A 14,302-nucleotide genomic window follows, 5' to 3' on the forward strand; every position below is an offset into this window, starting at 1 on the left:
GCACACCTTTTCATTGAAATTAATTCCAGGTGACTACCTCATGATTTTGGTTGAGAGAATGCCAAGTGTGTGCAAAGCTGTCATCAAGGCAAAGGGTGGCTACTTTGAAAAATCTCAAATATAAAATATATTTTGATTTGTTTAACACTTTTTTAGTTACTACATGATTCCATATATTTGATGTCTTCACTATTATTCTACAATGTAGAACATAGTAAAAATAAAGAAAAACCCTTGAGTAGGTGTGTCCAAACTATTGACTAGTACTGTATTTGTATGATAATGAGCATGTGTCCCAATTCAGGAAACTAGGCGTATGTCGCAAGTCACGACTTCACAGGAGAGCCGTTTGAACGTAAAAATGCATTTTGGCAGAAATGCCTTCTCGAACATGTGAACTTTCATGTGCCTTAATAACAAACTTGTATGCCATCTGTAAATATGAATAAAATTGTTAAATTATGAGCCTTGTTGGTTAAGCCACAGAAAAATACAGCAACCTGGACATGCAGAGAAAGGAGTTCGGATTGGTCTGCCATATTGAAGGCGTCTGTCTAATTGAGCTCGTCAGTCTGTGTTGGTAATAAGTGTTGCTGTGGTTCATTGTTTACCTTATATGTCTTAAGCTAAAGTGTACTGTAAGCTAGCTAGCTAACGTTAGCTGGCTGGCTCCCTAGCGGACATTATTATTAATTTCCCAGAGCTGTTTGCTTTTCTAGTTAGAGCCTAATGTTAGGCAGTGTTGGCACTTTGTTCATGGTTGTTTAACTAGCTAACGTTAGCTGGCTGGCTCGTTAGCTAACGTTACGTGACGTGTGTACAACACCCGTTGAATATGCCAGTGTCAGTAAACGTCTGCAAAAAAGCGTAATGAAATTGTTGCCAGCAGAGCTGGTTAGGCTGTTTTCATGTTATCCAGAGGTAAACAAATAATCGGCCAGAGCGTCGTGTGGGCTCCGAGAGTGAAACGAGATGGGTGGGGCTAAAGCTTAAGAGGGTGTGAACGATGCTGAATGGGTGTAGACAAAGAAGAGCTCTTCATGAGATACCAAAACATTCAAAGGCAATTTTCTCAAAAGTGAGTTTACAAGTTGATCAACTTTCAAAGCAGAATTACTTTCCCATTGTTCCTCAAATGCAGTGTATGATATACCATTCTGTAGCTCTGAGTCTCTACATTTATCCAATGTAAAAAAAAAACACCATTTCACATTTTGCTACATAAGACCGAATCCAGGTGGTGAGTCACATATGTGAGTACTGGTTAGTATGTGACCCATGATTTAGCAAAGAAAAAGATGTTTCAGTAGCCCGTAGGTTGTGTTTTTAACTGAGACAGACACATATACCATGTACATCAAGCAGTGTAAGCATCTGTACTTATCCTACACAATCAGAATCCAGTTGTCCTATGGTCTGTGGGTTTAACTAAGCTTCACAGGACTGTGACAATGGGCCAGATGAGAAGCGGAGGGCAGCTTCAAAGCAAGTCCCCACCCCCCTTTAAAAGCCTCCCAGCCCGTGAATCATTGAGTCCTTTTTCCTCTTTCTCTGTTACTTATTCTCTTTTGTCGTCTTGGAATCTAGTACTTTTAACATTTCCAGACTACTCTTTTTGGTGTTGGAATAAGGAATAGACATCACAACACTGCTCTCTCTCTTTCTCTGTCACTGTCTCTCTCCCCCCCTCAGTCTCTATCCTTCCACCCTCTCTCTCTATACTAATATAAATATAAATATAAATATAAATATATATATATATATATATATATATATATATATAAGTGTCATGCCTGGCTGGGCCAGGAGTAGTCCTGGTGATTTACAGGGAGGGTTTACACACCTGCTTGTAGAGGAAGAAAGATGACAGGAGGGGAGCAGGACAGAATGTCTCTGTGTATGACCTCTTCAAGATTTACTATGTGGAAGTACACACACACGCATGTATGCACTCACACACCCACGCGCCGGCCCCCCTGCATGCGTGGCAACAGACAGCAGTGCTCCGGGTAGTAAATAACTACTGCTATTAGACGCTTTATGGCTGTAATTAATGCTTTATGGAGCGCTCGCTTTCTCTAAATGCAGGACTTAAAAGCTCCTAGAAATGGCATGATGGGGAGAGAAAACAAGGAGAGCAGGGGAGGAGGAGGGGGGCTGAAGGGAAGCATGCACAGGAGTGTAATCGCGGAAAAAAAGCACATGACGCAAGGCCACATTCCACAAGGAAGCCCTGCATGGGCGAACACTAGCCACTGAGAATGACCCTACCAGTGTTCCTGTGTGATCGTGCTGTTCTGTGTCAGTGAGAGAGGAGCTCAGGTTGGAGACGGGCGAGTGAGAGGCCTACTGGAGCAGCAGTGTCTTTGTAAAGGTTAAGCAGACACTGTGTTCGGCCCTTGGGCTGTGAGCACTCGTCGGTCAACAACTGTCTGGGTTTACTTTACACTGCCAATGGAGCGAGGCGAGGAGACACCGAGGGAGGCCAGGAAGGGAGAGAGAAAGAACATGTGAAAGTAAAAGACGACGAGCAAGGGGCACCAAATGAATGTAAGACAGTGAAAACAGAATCCTCCAGAATGGAATGGAAAAAGGTGAAAGGATAGAGAAGGAAAGCTGTCGAGCAAAGATGAGAAGGAGACGGACTGAGCGTGAGAGAGAGAGCTCACACGCACCTCTCTCCTCCCAATGCACCCTGCAATTAGAAGACCTGTCAGTCTCTCCCATCGAGTTCCCTCCCGTTATATACATTTTCATATTTTTAATCTCATTACTATTATTTGTCTGGAGTATATCTGATCATAGCTCTCTCTCTCTCCCCACCTCAATCCCCTGGGCACACACACACACACACACACACACACACACATTTCTTTAACTATCCTTGTGGGGACCAAACATTTGATTTCCATTCAAAATCCAATTTTCCCTAACCCCTACCCTAACCCTTAATCTAATCTAACCTGAACCTGTGTGTGTGTGCGTGTGTGCATATTTACCTGTTATGTGTGTCTGTGTGCTGTTCTGCAGGTAAAATCCATTTCTGTACAGGTGCAACACTTTCTCCAACTGAAGCAGCGTCTCATCTATCCCCCATATCAGCTCTCCTGAAACCAACACAGAAAGTAACATTCAGATAGTGCAACACAGTTTAAACTCTACACGTCAAACTAAATTCCACAGAACAAAGGTTATGACTTATTATTATAGCGACATTAAAGCATACCATTCAACCAAATCTGTGAGGAACAAAAATGGCGTACAATAGCACAGACAAAAGAGGCCCAGCTCAGTCTTTGAACATGGATCAAGGGACATGAGGCAGTGTCTGTGTTTGCTTCCCTTATAGTAGACACTGATCGGAGGTCGTTAAGCTCTCTGTCTGACTAGGAGAGATAGGATCACCTGACCCATCCCCCAGTTTGTACACACACGCACAAACACACACAGATGTGCACAGATGCACATACACTGACACACACACAGCCCGCCCACGCGGCTTGCATCTTCACGGCCTGTTGTGTCCCAGTAAAACAGATCTCAAACACCCGGCTGACATACCGGCACTCTGATGAGAAGCCCGATAGGAGGGAGAGGAGTGAGGAAAAGGAAAGAGAGAGCAAAGTGGAAGAATGAGAATGAGAGAGAGAGAGAGAGAGAGAGAGAGAGAGAGAGAGAGAGAGAGAGAGAGAGAGAGAGAGAGAGATCCATCTCAGGCATATAACATGGATAGCACTGAGCCAGTCTATGTATAGTGGTAGCTGGTAGCTTCATATCTTAGCAAAACAGTAACTGGTGAGAAGCAGTGAGAGAGCACCCACACCCACTGGGCACAACCTGGTTGAATCAACATTGTTTCAACATAATTTCAACAACAACAAAATGTTATGACATTGAATCAATGTGGAAAACTGATTGGATTTGCAAAAAGTCATAACCATACAGACATTTCATGATTTCTTGTCTCTTTTCACCCAACTTTACCCTAAATCCAGTGACATGGTTGAAAGTTTTGCTGATTCACTTCTAATTCAAGTTAGTTGACAACTTAACGAAATGTACACTACCGTTCAAAAGTTTGGGGTCACTTAGAAATGTCCTTGTTTTTTAAAGAAAAGCAATTTTTGTTGTCCATTAAAATAACATCAAATTGATCAGAAATACAGTGTAGAGATTGTTAATGTTGTAAATGACTATTGTAGCTGGAAACAGCTGAGTTTTAATGGAACATCTACATAGGCGTACAGAGGCCCATTATCAGCAACCATCACACCTGTGTTCCAATGGCACGTTGTGTTAGCTAATCCAAGTTTATCATTTTAAAAGGCTAATTGATCATTAGTGTCTAGTTTGAGAAACAGACGCCTCACAAGTCCTCAAATGGCAGCTTCATTAAATTGTACCCGCAAAACACCAGTCTCAACGTCAACAGTGAAGAGGCGACTCTGGGATGCTGGCCTTCTAGGCAGAGTTCTTCTGTCCAGTGTCTGTGTTCTTTTGCCCATCTTAATCTCTTCTTTTTATTGGCCTGTCTGAGATATGTTTTTTTCTTTGCAACTCTGCCTAGAAGGCCAGCATCCCGGAGTCGCCTCTTCACTGTTGACACTGAGACTGGTGTTTTGCGGGTACTATTTAATGAAGCTGCCAGTTGAGGACTTGTGAGGTGTCTTTTTCTCAAACTAGACACTCTAATGTACTTGTCATCTTGCTCAGTTGTGCACCGGGGCCTCCCACTCCTCTTTCTATTCTTGTTAGAGCCAGTTTGCGCTGTTCTGTGAAGGGAGTGGTACACAGCGTTGTACGAGATTTTCAGTTTCTTGGCAATTTCTCGCATGGAATAGCCTTCATTTCTCAGAACAAGAATAAACTGATTAGTTTCAGAAGACAATTATTTGTTTCTAGCCATTTTGAGCCTGTAATCGAACCCACCAATGCTGATGCTCCAGATACTCAACTAGTCTAATGAAGGTCAGTTTTATTGCTTCTTTAAATCAGCACAACCATTTTCAGCTGTGCTAACATAATTGCAAAATGATTATCTAATGATCAATTAGCCTTTTAAAATGATAAACTTGGATTAGCTAGCACAACGTGCCATTGGAACACAGGAGTGATGGCTGCTGATAATGGGCCTCTGTACGCCTATGTAGATATTCAATTAAAAATCAGCTGTTTCCAGCTACAATAGTTATTCACAACATTAACAATGTCTACACTGTATTTCTGATCAATTTGATGTTATTTTAAAAGGACAAAAAAAATAGCTTTTCTTTAAAAAAAACAAGGACATTTCTAAGTGACTCCAAACTTTTGAACTTTAGTTTATATAAAAAATGTGACGTTGACATGACGTCTGTCCCCAGTGGGCACTCACCTGTGGAGTTGACTATCTTGTCCAGTAGGGGTCTTAGAGTGGGTGGGGCACTGTGAGGCAGCAAGTATGTAAAGAAGAACCTGGAAATTAAAATCAACACAGGAGTTAACACAATAGCTGTATTATTTGACTTCAGTTCTAGCCTGGTTTAGATCTTATCGGTATATTGGTTTGTTTTTGTGTATAGTTTGTCCTCCGACAAATCAAAGGTAAGTTTCGGGGTTCTTCAAGGTTCCATTCTAGGACCACTAATGTTCTATATATGCTACCTCTTATGATGTAATTTGGAAACACAATGTCAACTTTCACTGCCATGGGGGTGATATACAGTGGTACATTTTGTTGAAACACGGTGAAGCCTCAAAATTGCCTACCCTGGAACCCTGTGTTTCAGACATAAGGAAGTGGATGGCGGATAATGTTCTACTTTTAAACTCGGACAAAACAGAGATGCTAGTTTTAGGTTCCAAGAAATAAAGAGATCTGTTGTCGGATCTGACAATGAATCTCCAAGGTTGTGCAGTCGTCTCAAATAAATCGGTAAAGGTCTTACTCTGGACCTTGATCTATCTTTTGATGAACATATCAAAAATACTTTAAGAGCAGCTTTTTCCATCTTCGTAGCATTGCAAAACGCAGAAAGTTTTTGTCAAAACATTATTCAGAAAAGCTAATCCATTCTTTTGTCGCTTTAAGATTAGACTACTGCAATGCCTTACTCTCTGGCTACCTGGATAAGGCACAAAATAAACTTCAGCTAGTGCAAAATATGTCTGCTAGTATTTTGACTATAACCCACATGTTTTATATTTTTTATATTATTCCAGTGCTAGCCACTGGCTCCATGTTAAAGCTCCCATGCAGTCGTTTTAATTAAATGTATTAATCATCACTGTATGTCTAATAAATCACTGTGTGTGTTTATTTCATTAAAATACTGTAACTCCAAATATACTTATAGCCCTTTCTTTCAGTCAAATGACCTAGTGGCATGGGTGGAATGATATTAATATCTTTCATAATTTCATAATTCATAAACATAAAAAAAGTCAGTGTTTCTATGTCAAACGGTTTTATTATATTTCAGTCTTCTGTGATATAGTGTAATATTGGGATGCAATCTCAAATTTGAATACATTTCAACTCTATATCTGACATGGTACAGGTGTCTTATTTTTTAAAGCCCATAACCATGTGTGTGAGGTGTATACTTTTGTTTCAAAGTAGATTTCTTTAAGACTACCAAGTAACACACTGTGACCCTGGTTTAGCCCACTGCAGTAAAAGGTTATCATTTATTTCCCTGAGCCTCCTTTTGCCATTGAAATGCGCGGTCTAATCGTGAGAAAGTGTTGATACAAATGTAAATATATTTAAAGACACAGCCCTGATTGGCAGATAGGATCATCTAGACTCTAGAGCAGGGGTCGGCAACAGGCCAAAACCGGCTGCAAGTTGTTTTGCAAATTTGTTTTTTTGGGGCCCTCTAAAGTTTTTGTAAATAAATACTAAAATCACCTGGAATTCAGCTAAAAATGTATTTCATTTAAATCTGTTTACCAAGTATTCCCACAAATAAAAAAAAGAGACATACAGTGCCCTCAGTAATTATTGGGACAGTAAAGCATTTGTTCTTCTTTTGGCTCTATACTTCAAAACTTTGGATTTGAAATCAAACAATGACTATGAAGTTAAAGTGCAGATTGTCAGCTTTCATTTGAGTGAAGTTACAATACTTTTTCTACATAGTCTCTCTCCCCCCCCCCCCCCATTTTAGCAGAGCAAAAGTATTGGGACAAATTCACTTGTGTATTAAAGTAGTAAAAATGTAAGTATTTGGTCCCATATTCATAGCATGCAATAACTACATGAAGCTTGTGACTCCAGTGAGTCAAGACCAATTCAAGACTAAGACCGAAGAAAATCTTGTCTGAGTCAAGACCAAGACCGGGGAGGGCAAAACCGAATCAAAAACCGAGACCGGGAGGGGGACAAGGGTTCCGAGACCGAGTCAAGACCAGAAAAATGCGAGTACAATTCAAGACTATGATTGTAATTTTGCCAAATCACCACCGTAATAAAAGTTCAAAATGTCCAGTATTTCTGTGTTCAAATTTCAGAACAACATATGGATTCTTTAGACATCCAGAATAGTGAAAAAAAATGCATGCTGAGGGAATTACAAATGATTAGTAACCCAAACAAAGTGGGGACCAAAGGGCCTTCTACACCTTCAGAGAAATGCTAAGAATTTCTAAAATATTTATTATATTAATAATAATAATATTATTATTATTTTCAATGATCTGATTTAATCTCTTCAGTTTTTGTTGGAAAGGGTTAACATTGAATAGAAAAAAATATCCAATCAGGATTTTTCTTTACTGGTTTCTGAGGAGATACATCTAGCTAACTATGTCAGCCATTGGCTAGGCCATCAGAAGCTAGATAAAGGCATCTGTTATTCAACTGTATTAGGGCAAAATTTGGGAGTGACAGTAGAATCCACTAATCACATTTTGACTTATGGGTGAGACCATTATTACCAAACTTATGGCAACTCTGCCTTCTTGAAGGCCAACAGGTCACTGTGGAATAGCAGCAGTAGTTTTCCCATGGTCTAGCTAGCTACCATGGGAAGTTGGCCATCAAAATTGCACAGGTAGTTGGCCATCAAAATTGCACTGATAAACGACAAGGAATTGTATCCTCCTTGACTTCTGCAGCTTGCTGCCAATGTATGCTTGTCCCAACCAAGCATCCAAGCTAACTGGCTAAAGTTGGCTAGCTAGCTACTTCCAGACAAATGAAAGAACACCTCACTCTCATCCAAGCTAACTGGCTAAAGTTGGCTAGCTAGTTACTTACTTCCAGACACAAATGAGAAAACACCTCACTCTGACCATTTTCTAATTGCACTGTCCAATTTACAGTAGCTATTAGTGAAAGAATACCATGCTATTGTTTGAGGAGAGTGCACAGTTTTGAACATGAAAAGTTATTAATTAACAAATTAGGCACATTTGGGCAGTCTTGATACAAAATGTTGAACAGACATGCAATGGTTCATTGGATCAGTCTAAAACGTTGCACATATACTGCTGCCATCTAGTGGCCAACATTTTAAAAAAGGGGCAGAGAGTTCAACTTTAGGTCACTGGTTACTTTGTGAAATGTTTTTTTGCAATGGGAAGTATACTCTAATGGTTGTGTTTTTGTATTCTTATGATTGGGACCTACTGGCTTATTATGTCTAAGTTTATAAACTGCTTATCCTTTAACATCATGCTGAGCAACTGCTGTCTTTCCATCAGCCCTATGCAGTGGTGTAGTGGGTATACTCTAATTTTGCCAAATATTTTACCATCTTTATTGATTTATCAAAAGCATTTGACTTAGTTGATCATTCTATTTTACTCAGAAAACTTCAAAACATTCGGTTTCTCTAATAGATCACCAAACTGATACCATGCATATAGCAATAGAGAAAATGTGTTTCATACAAGGACACAAATCGCATCTTCTTGGACTCAGAAGTTCAGTATTGGCTCCCCTTCTTTTCTCTATATTCATAAATGAATTGCCTCCAATTTGTCAGAATACAGATGTTCACTTGTACGCTGATGATAAAATGCTCTAAACATCAGGTTCAAATATTTTGCAGACACAAGCAACTCTCCAAGTAGATTTTAACACTTTATAAAAATGGTCTCTAGCAAGTAATTTGGTTTTAAATCAAACAAAGTCCTATATCATGCTGTATGGTACACAGCAAAGAATAAACTAATTGCACCATTACTGCAAAGGCAAGTGGAAGGGGGAGCAAGTAAGGAACTTGTCTGTCGGCCCTGCATTAAAGACCAAAATTGGTTAAAGAAAACTGTGATGAATAAAAAGGTATACCAATTTCATTTAAGGTCCAAAACATGTACAGTTGTGCAATATAGATTGCTAAATAGTTGGGAAAAGATTTGATGTACTGATTCCATGGAACATCTCAAGGATGATCAATGGAAACACGATGCACCTGAGCTCAATTTCGAGTCTCGTAGCAAAGGGTCAAAATACCTACGTAAATAAGTTATTTCTGTTTTTTAATTTCAATAAATGTGCAAACATTTCTAAAAACCTGTTTTCGGTTCGTCATTATGGGGTATTGTAAGTAGATTGGATAGAAAAAATCCTCACTTTACAATAAGTCAAGGTGTCAGAATACTTTCCCGAATGCACTGTATATATGTATATACAGTTGAAGTCGGAAGTTTACATATACCTTAGCCAAATGCATTTCAACTCAGTTTTCAAAATTCCTGACATTTAATCCTAGTAAGAATTCCCTGTCTTAGGTCAGTTAGGATCACCACTTTATTTTAAGAATGTGAAATGTCAGAATGATAGTAGAGAGAATGATTTATTTCAGATTTGATTTCTTTCATCGCATTCCCAGTGGGTTAGAAGTTTACATACACTCAATTAGTATTTGGTAACATTGCCTTTAAATTGTTTAATTTGGGTCAAACGTTTTGGGTAGCCTTCCACAAGCTTCACACAATAAGTTGGGTGAATTTTGGCCCATTCCTCCTGACAGAGCTGGTGTAAATGAGTCAGGTTTGTAGGCCTCCTTGCTCGCACACGCTTTTTCAGTTCTGCCCACAAATTTTCTATAGGATTGAGGTCAGGGCCTTGTGATGGCCACTCCAATACATTGACTTTGTTATCCTTTAGCCATTTTGCCACGACTTTGGAAGTATGCTTGGGGTCATTGTCCATTTGGAAGACCCATTTGTGACTAAGCTTAAACTTCCTGACTGATGTCTTGAGATGTCGCTTCAATATATCCACATAATTTTCCCTCCTCATGATGCCATCTATTTTGTGAAGTGCACCAGTCCCTCCTGCAGCAAAGCACCCCCACAACATGATGCTGCCACCCCCGTCCTTCACGGTTGGGATGGTGTTCTTCGGCTTACAAGCCTCCCCCTTTTTTCTCCAAACATAACGATGATCATTATGGCCAAACAGTTCTATTTTTGTTTCATCAGACCAGAGGACATTTCTCCAAAAAGTACAATTTTTGTCCCCATGTGCAGTTGCAAACTGTAGTCTGGCGTTTTTATTGCGGTTTTGGAGCAGTGGCTTCTTCCTTGCTGAGTGGCCTTTCAGGTTATGTCGATATAGGACTCGTTTTACTGTGCATATAGATACTTTTGTACCTGTTTCCTCCAGCATCTTCACAAGGTCCTTTGCTGTTGTTCTGGGATTGATTTGCACTTTTCGCACCAAAGTACGTTCATCTCTAGGAGACAGAACGCGTCTCCTTCCTGAGCGGTATGATGGCTGCGTGGTCCCATGGTGTTTATACGTGCATACTATTGTTTGTACAGGTGAACGTGGTACCTTTAGGCGTTTGGAAATTGCTCCCAAGGATGAACCAGACTTGTGGAGGTCTACAATTATTTTTCGGAGGTCTTGGATGATTTCTTTTGATTTTCCCATGATGTCAAGCAAAGAGGCACTGAGTTTGAAGGTAGGCCTTGAAATACATCCACATACACACCTCCAAATGACTCAAATGATGTCAATTAACCAATCAGAAGCTTCTAAAGTCATGACATAATTTTCAGGAAATGTCCAAGCTGTTTAAAGGCACAGTCAACTTAGTGTATTTAAACTTCTGACCCACTGGAATTGTTATACAGTGCATTATATGTGAAATAATTTGTCTGTTAACAATTGTTGGAAAAATTATCTGTGTCATGCACAAAGTAGATGTCCTAACCGACTTGCCAAAACTATAGTTTGTTAACAAGAAATTTGTGGAGTGGTTGAAAAATGAATTTTAATGACTCCAACCTAAGTGTATGTAAACTTCCGACTTCAACTGTATTATAGCTAATTCGCTTTATTAGTTGTATTAGTAGTTGTAACGGTAGTTTTTATTAGTAGTTGTACAAAACGTATTTATGCCGTTAAAATGAATGTCATTTTTGAAATTACTATTACTATTTAATTGTTATTATAATTATTAGACAGTAGTTGGCATAATATTATTGTTACTAAGTATAGCTTTAGTTTTTTTTTCATTTAGACACTTGAAAACGAGATGGTGCATCTCAAGAGATTTCATCCTGCAAATGTTTTCATAAATTAAAAAAATATTCAAGGTATGAAATAATTGACATTTTCAAATAGAATCTCTTTTGGGGCTTAGTTGTGGTCAATTGGCAGTGTACCATCCACTCTTAAAAAATCGTCCCATGGCTGAATCTAGTTGCCTACCCCTGCTCTAGATCCTACCCCTCTTACCCCTTCAAAGTAGAAGGATACATATGCAAATAAAAGAGGACTGGTCATTGGTCAGAATAATCAGATCAGATTGTGATGTCATGCTGTGGGCCAAAAATGCCATCCCACCTGAACAGGCTTTTTTTTCACTAAAAGGGGATTATCATGACTGCACTGCCCCGTTACGACTAGGGCTGAATTCAAGCCCTTGCTACATATCTACATGGCCCAGCCAAATTTCTGCAAGCCCACACATTAAAGATTTCTGGCTACATCCCAGCACAGGCCTCCTTTCGAAGCAAGCAGCTGGATGGAGGGCTAACTTGTCCCTCAAAGGCGCATCATGTCATGCCAGCCTTTTTTCGCTACACTCTACTTGAGTCACTGATGTGATATTCCTGTCCGGTTTTGCGCCCCCTCGGGCTCATGCGGTCGGGGAGATCTTCGTGTGCTATACTCAGCCTTGTCTCAGTTAGGTCTGTTGATATCCCTTTGTTGGTGTGGGGGCTATGCTTTGGAAAAGTGGGTGGGGTTATATCCTTACTCCCTTCCGGGGGTAACTTTGGACGGGGCAACAGTGTCCCCTGATCTCCAGTCTCAGTCCCCAGTATCTATGCTGCAATAGTTTATGTATCGGGGGGCTAGGGACAGTCTGTCCTATCTGAGTTTGAGTTTATTTTTACAGGGACAATGCACATTAATCAACGTTTCAGTAAAAGTGCCGGTTTTAGCCAGCCGGCTAATTTTCAACCGCAGACCCTGGGCGGGTTATTGGTATACTGTGTGATCTCAAATTCTCATGTCCTGTCTGGGGCATGTCCTGATCTTAGGCATGCTCCCTCTAATTCTCCTCTATCTCTTTCTCTCTATGCCTCCCCTCCTGCAGGCTCTAGTTTTGTCTTATGTTGATTATTGTCCAGTCGTGTGGTGGAATGCTGCAAGGAAAGATCTAGTTAAGCTGCAGCTGGCCCAGAACAGAGCACCACGTCTTACTCTTCATTGTAATCAGAGTGCTGATATAAATACTATGCATGCCAGTCTCTCTTGGCTAAGAGTTCAGGAGAGACTGACTGCATCACTTCTTTTTATAAGAAACATTCATGTGTTGAAAATCCCAAATTGTTTGCATAGTCAACTTACACACAGCTCTGACACACACACTTACCCCACCAGACATGCCACCAGGGGTCTTTTCACAGTCCCCAAATCAGAACAATTTCAAGAAAGTGTACAGTATTATATAGAGCCATTATTGCATGGAACTCCGTTCCATCTCATGTTGCTCAAATGAACAGCAAACCTGGTTTAAAAAAACAGATAAAGCAACACCTCACGGCACAACGCCTCTCCCCTATTTGACCTAGATAGTTTGTGTGTATGTACTGATGTAGGCTACATCTGCCTTTTGTAAAAAAAAATATATATAATAATATTGGTGTAGTTCTGTCCTTGATCTGTTCTTGTCTATTAATGTCCTATATTATGTCATGCTTCATGTTTTGTGTGGACCCCAGAAACAGTAGCTGCTGCTTTTGCAACAGCTAATGGGGATCCTAATAAAATACCAAATACCTCCCGGAAGGACCTGAGCCCTAGGACCATGCCGCCGGACTCCTGGCCTGACGACTCCTGGCTGTCCCTGTACCAATCCATCTGGTCGTGCTGCCGATCCAGTTATGCCTCCGGCTATGGAACCCTGACCCATTTCACAAAACGTGCTACTTTGTGTCTCTCTCTCTCTCAATGCTTGGCTATGAAAAGCCTACTGACATTTACTCCTGAGGTGTTGGACTGTTGCATCCTCTATAACCACTCTGGTTATTATTTGACCCCACTGGTCATCTAAACGTCTTGAAGAACAATCTGGCCTTAATGGCCATGGACTCTTATAACCGTCACCTGGCACAGCCAGAAGAGGACTGGCCACCCATCGGAGCCTGGTTCCTCTCTAGATTACTTTCTAGGTTCTTGCATTACTAAGGTTTTTTCCTAGCCACTGCTTCTGCATCTGCATTGCTTGCTCTTTTGGGGTTTTAGGATGGGCATATCTGTATAACTCTTTTTTTTAGCAATTGCTGACATAAAAAGTGCTTTATAAAATACATTTCATTGAATTTGATTGATTTCAACAGAACCACTAATCATACTATGATGTAACTAATTCAGTGGATGCTGATGTCCCTTTAAATCGGAGGAAGAGCTCATTGTCATGGCAGCAATGCAATTAACCCAACCCACCCTCCGATTTCTCTCTCCCCACCAGCCTCCACCTCAAATAACGAGATTATCCTTTAACATGGCAGAGGTCTTGCTCCTCCTCACCTGTAGGCGTTGTAGAGGTTGCGCTTCTCGTTGATGCCCAAGCAGCGCCCTCTGCTGCAGGGGAGGGTGAAGTTGCGGGCGGGAAACTCCATGACGCAGTCGGAGGGCGAGCAGGGGGCCTCCTCTGTGCTGGCGTCATCCAGGTCTGTGACTTTGAGCTCCCCCGCCACCAGGACAAACTGGCGAGGCCTGAAGTCCAGCAGGGTGACAGAGCCCAGAGGGGAGTGGGCCAGGTAGTGGAGCAGACGCACCAGACTCAGACAGATCTGCAGCAGACCGAGAGAAAGAGTTTGTGAGTGTAATGTTTACTGTTCATTTATG

At 40.8% G+C, this 14,302-nt stretch overlaps 1 protein-coding gene across 1 annotated transcript in view; it reads right to left on the reverse strand.

Annotated features, from left to right (window-relative positions):
* The window catches only part of LOC106605748 (extracellular tyrosine-protein kinase PKDCC), a 41,343-nt gene that overhangs the window by 11,525 nt on the left and 15,516 nt on the right, over positions 1-14,302 (reverse strand). Inside the window, exons 3-5 of the mRNA XM_014201656.2 lie at positions 13,982-14,247; positions 5,375-5,454; positions 3,000-3,107 (exon numbers count right to left, since the gene is read on the reverse strand). Coding sequence (XP_014057131.1) covers positions 3,000-3,107; positions 5,375-5,454; positions 13,982-14,247 — 454 coding nt within the window. The remainder of the gene's footprint in view (positions 1-2,999; positions 3,108-5,374; positions 5,455-13,981; positions 14,248-14,302) is intronic.

The sequence above is a fragment of the Salmo salar genome, chromosome ssa01 (assembly GCF_905237065.1).
Source record: "Salmo salar chromosome ssa01, Ssal_v3.1, whole genome shotgun sequence".
NCBI classification, from domain to species: Eukaryota; Metazoa; Chordata; class Actinopteri; order Salmoniformes; family Salmonidae; genus Salmo; species Salmo salar.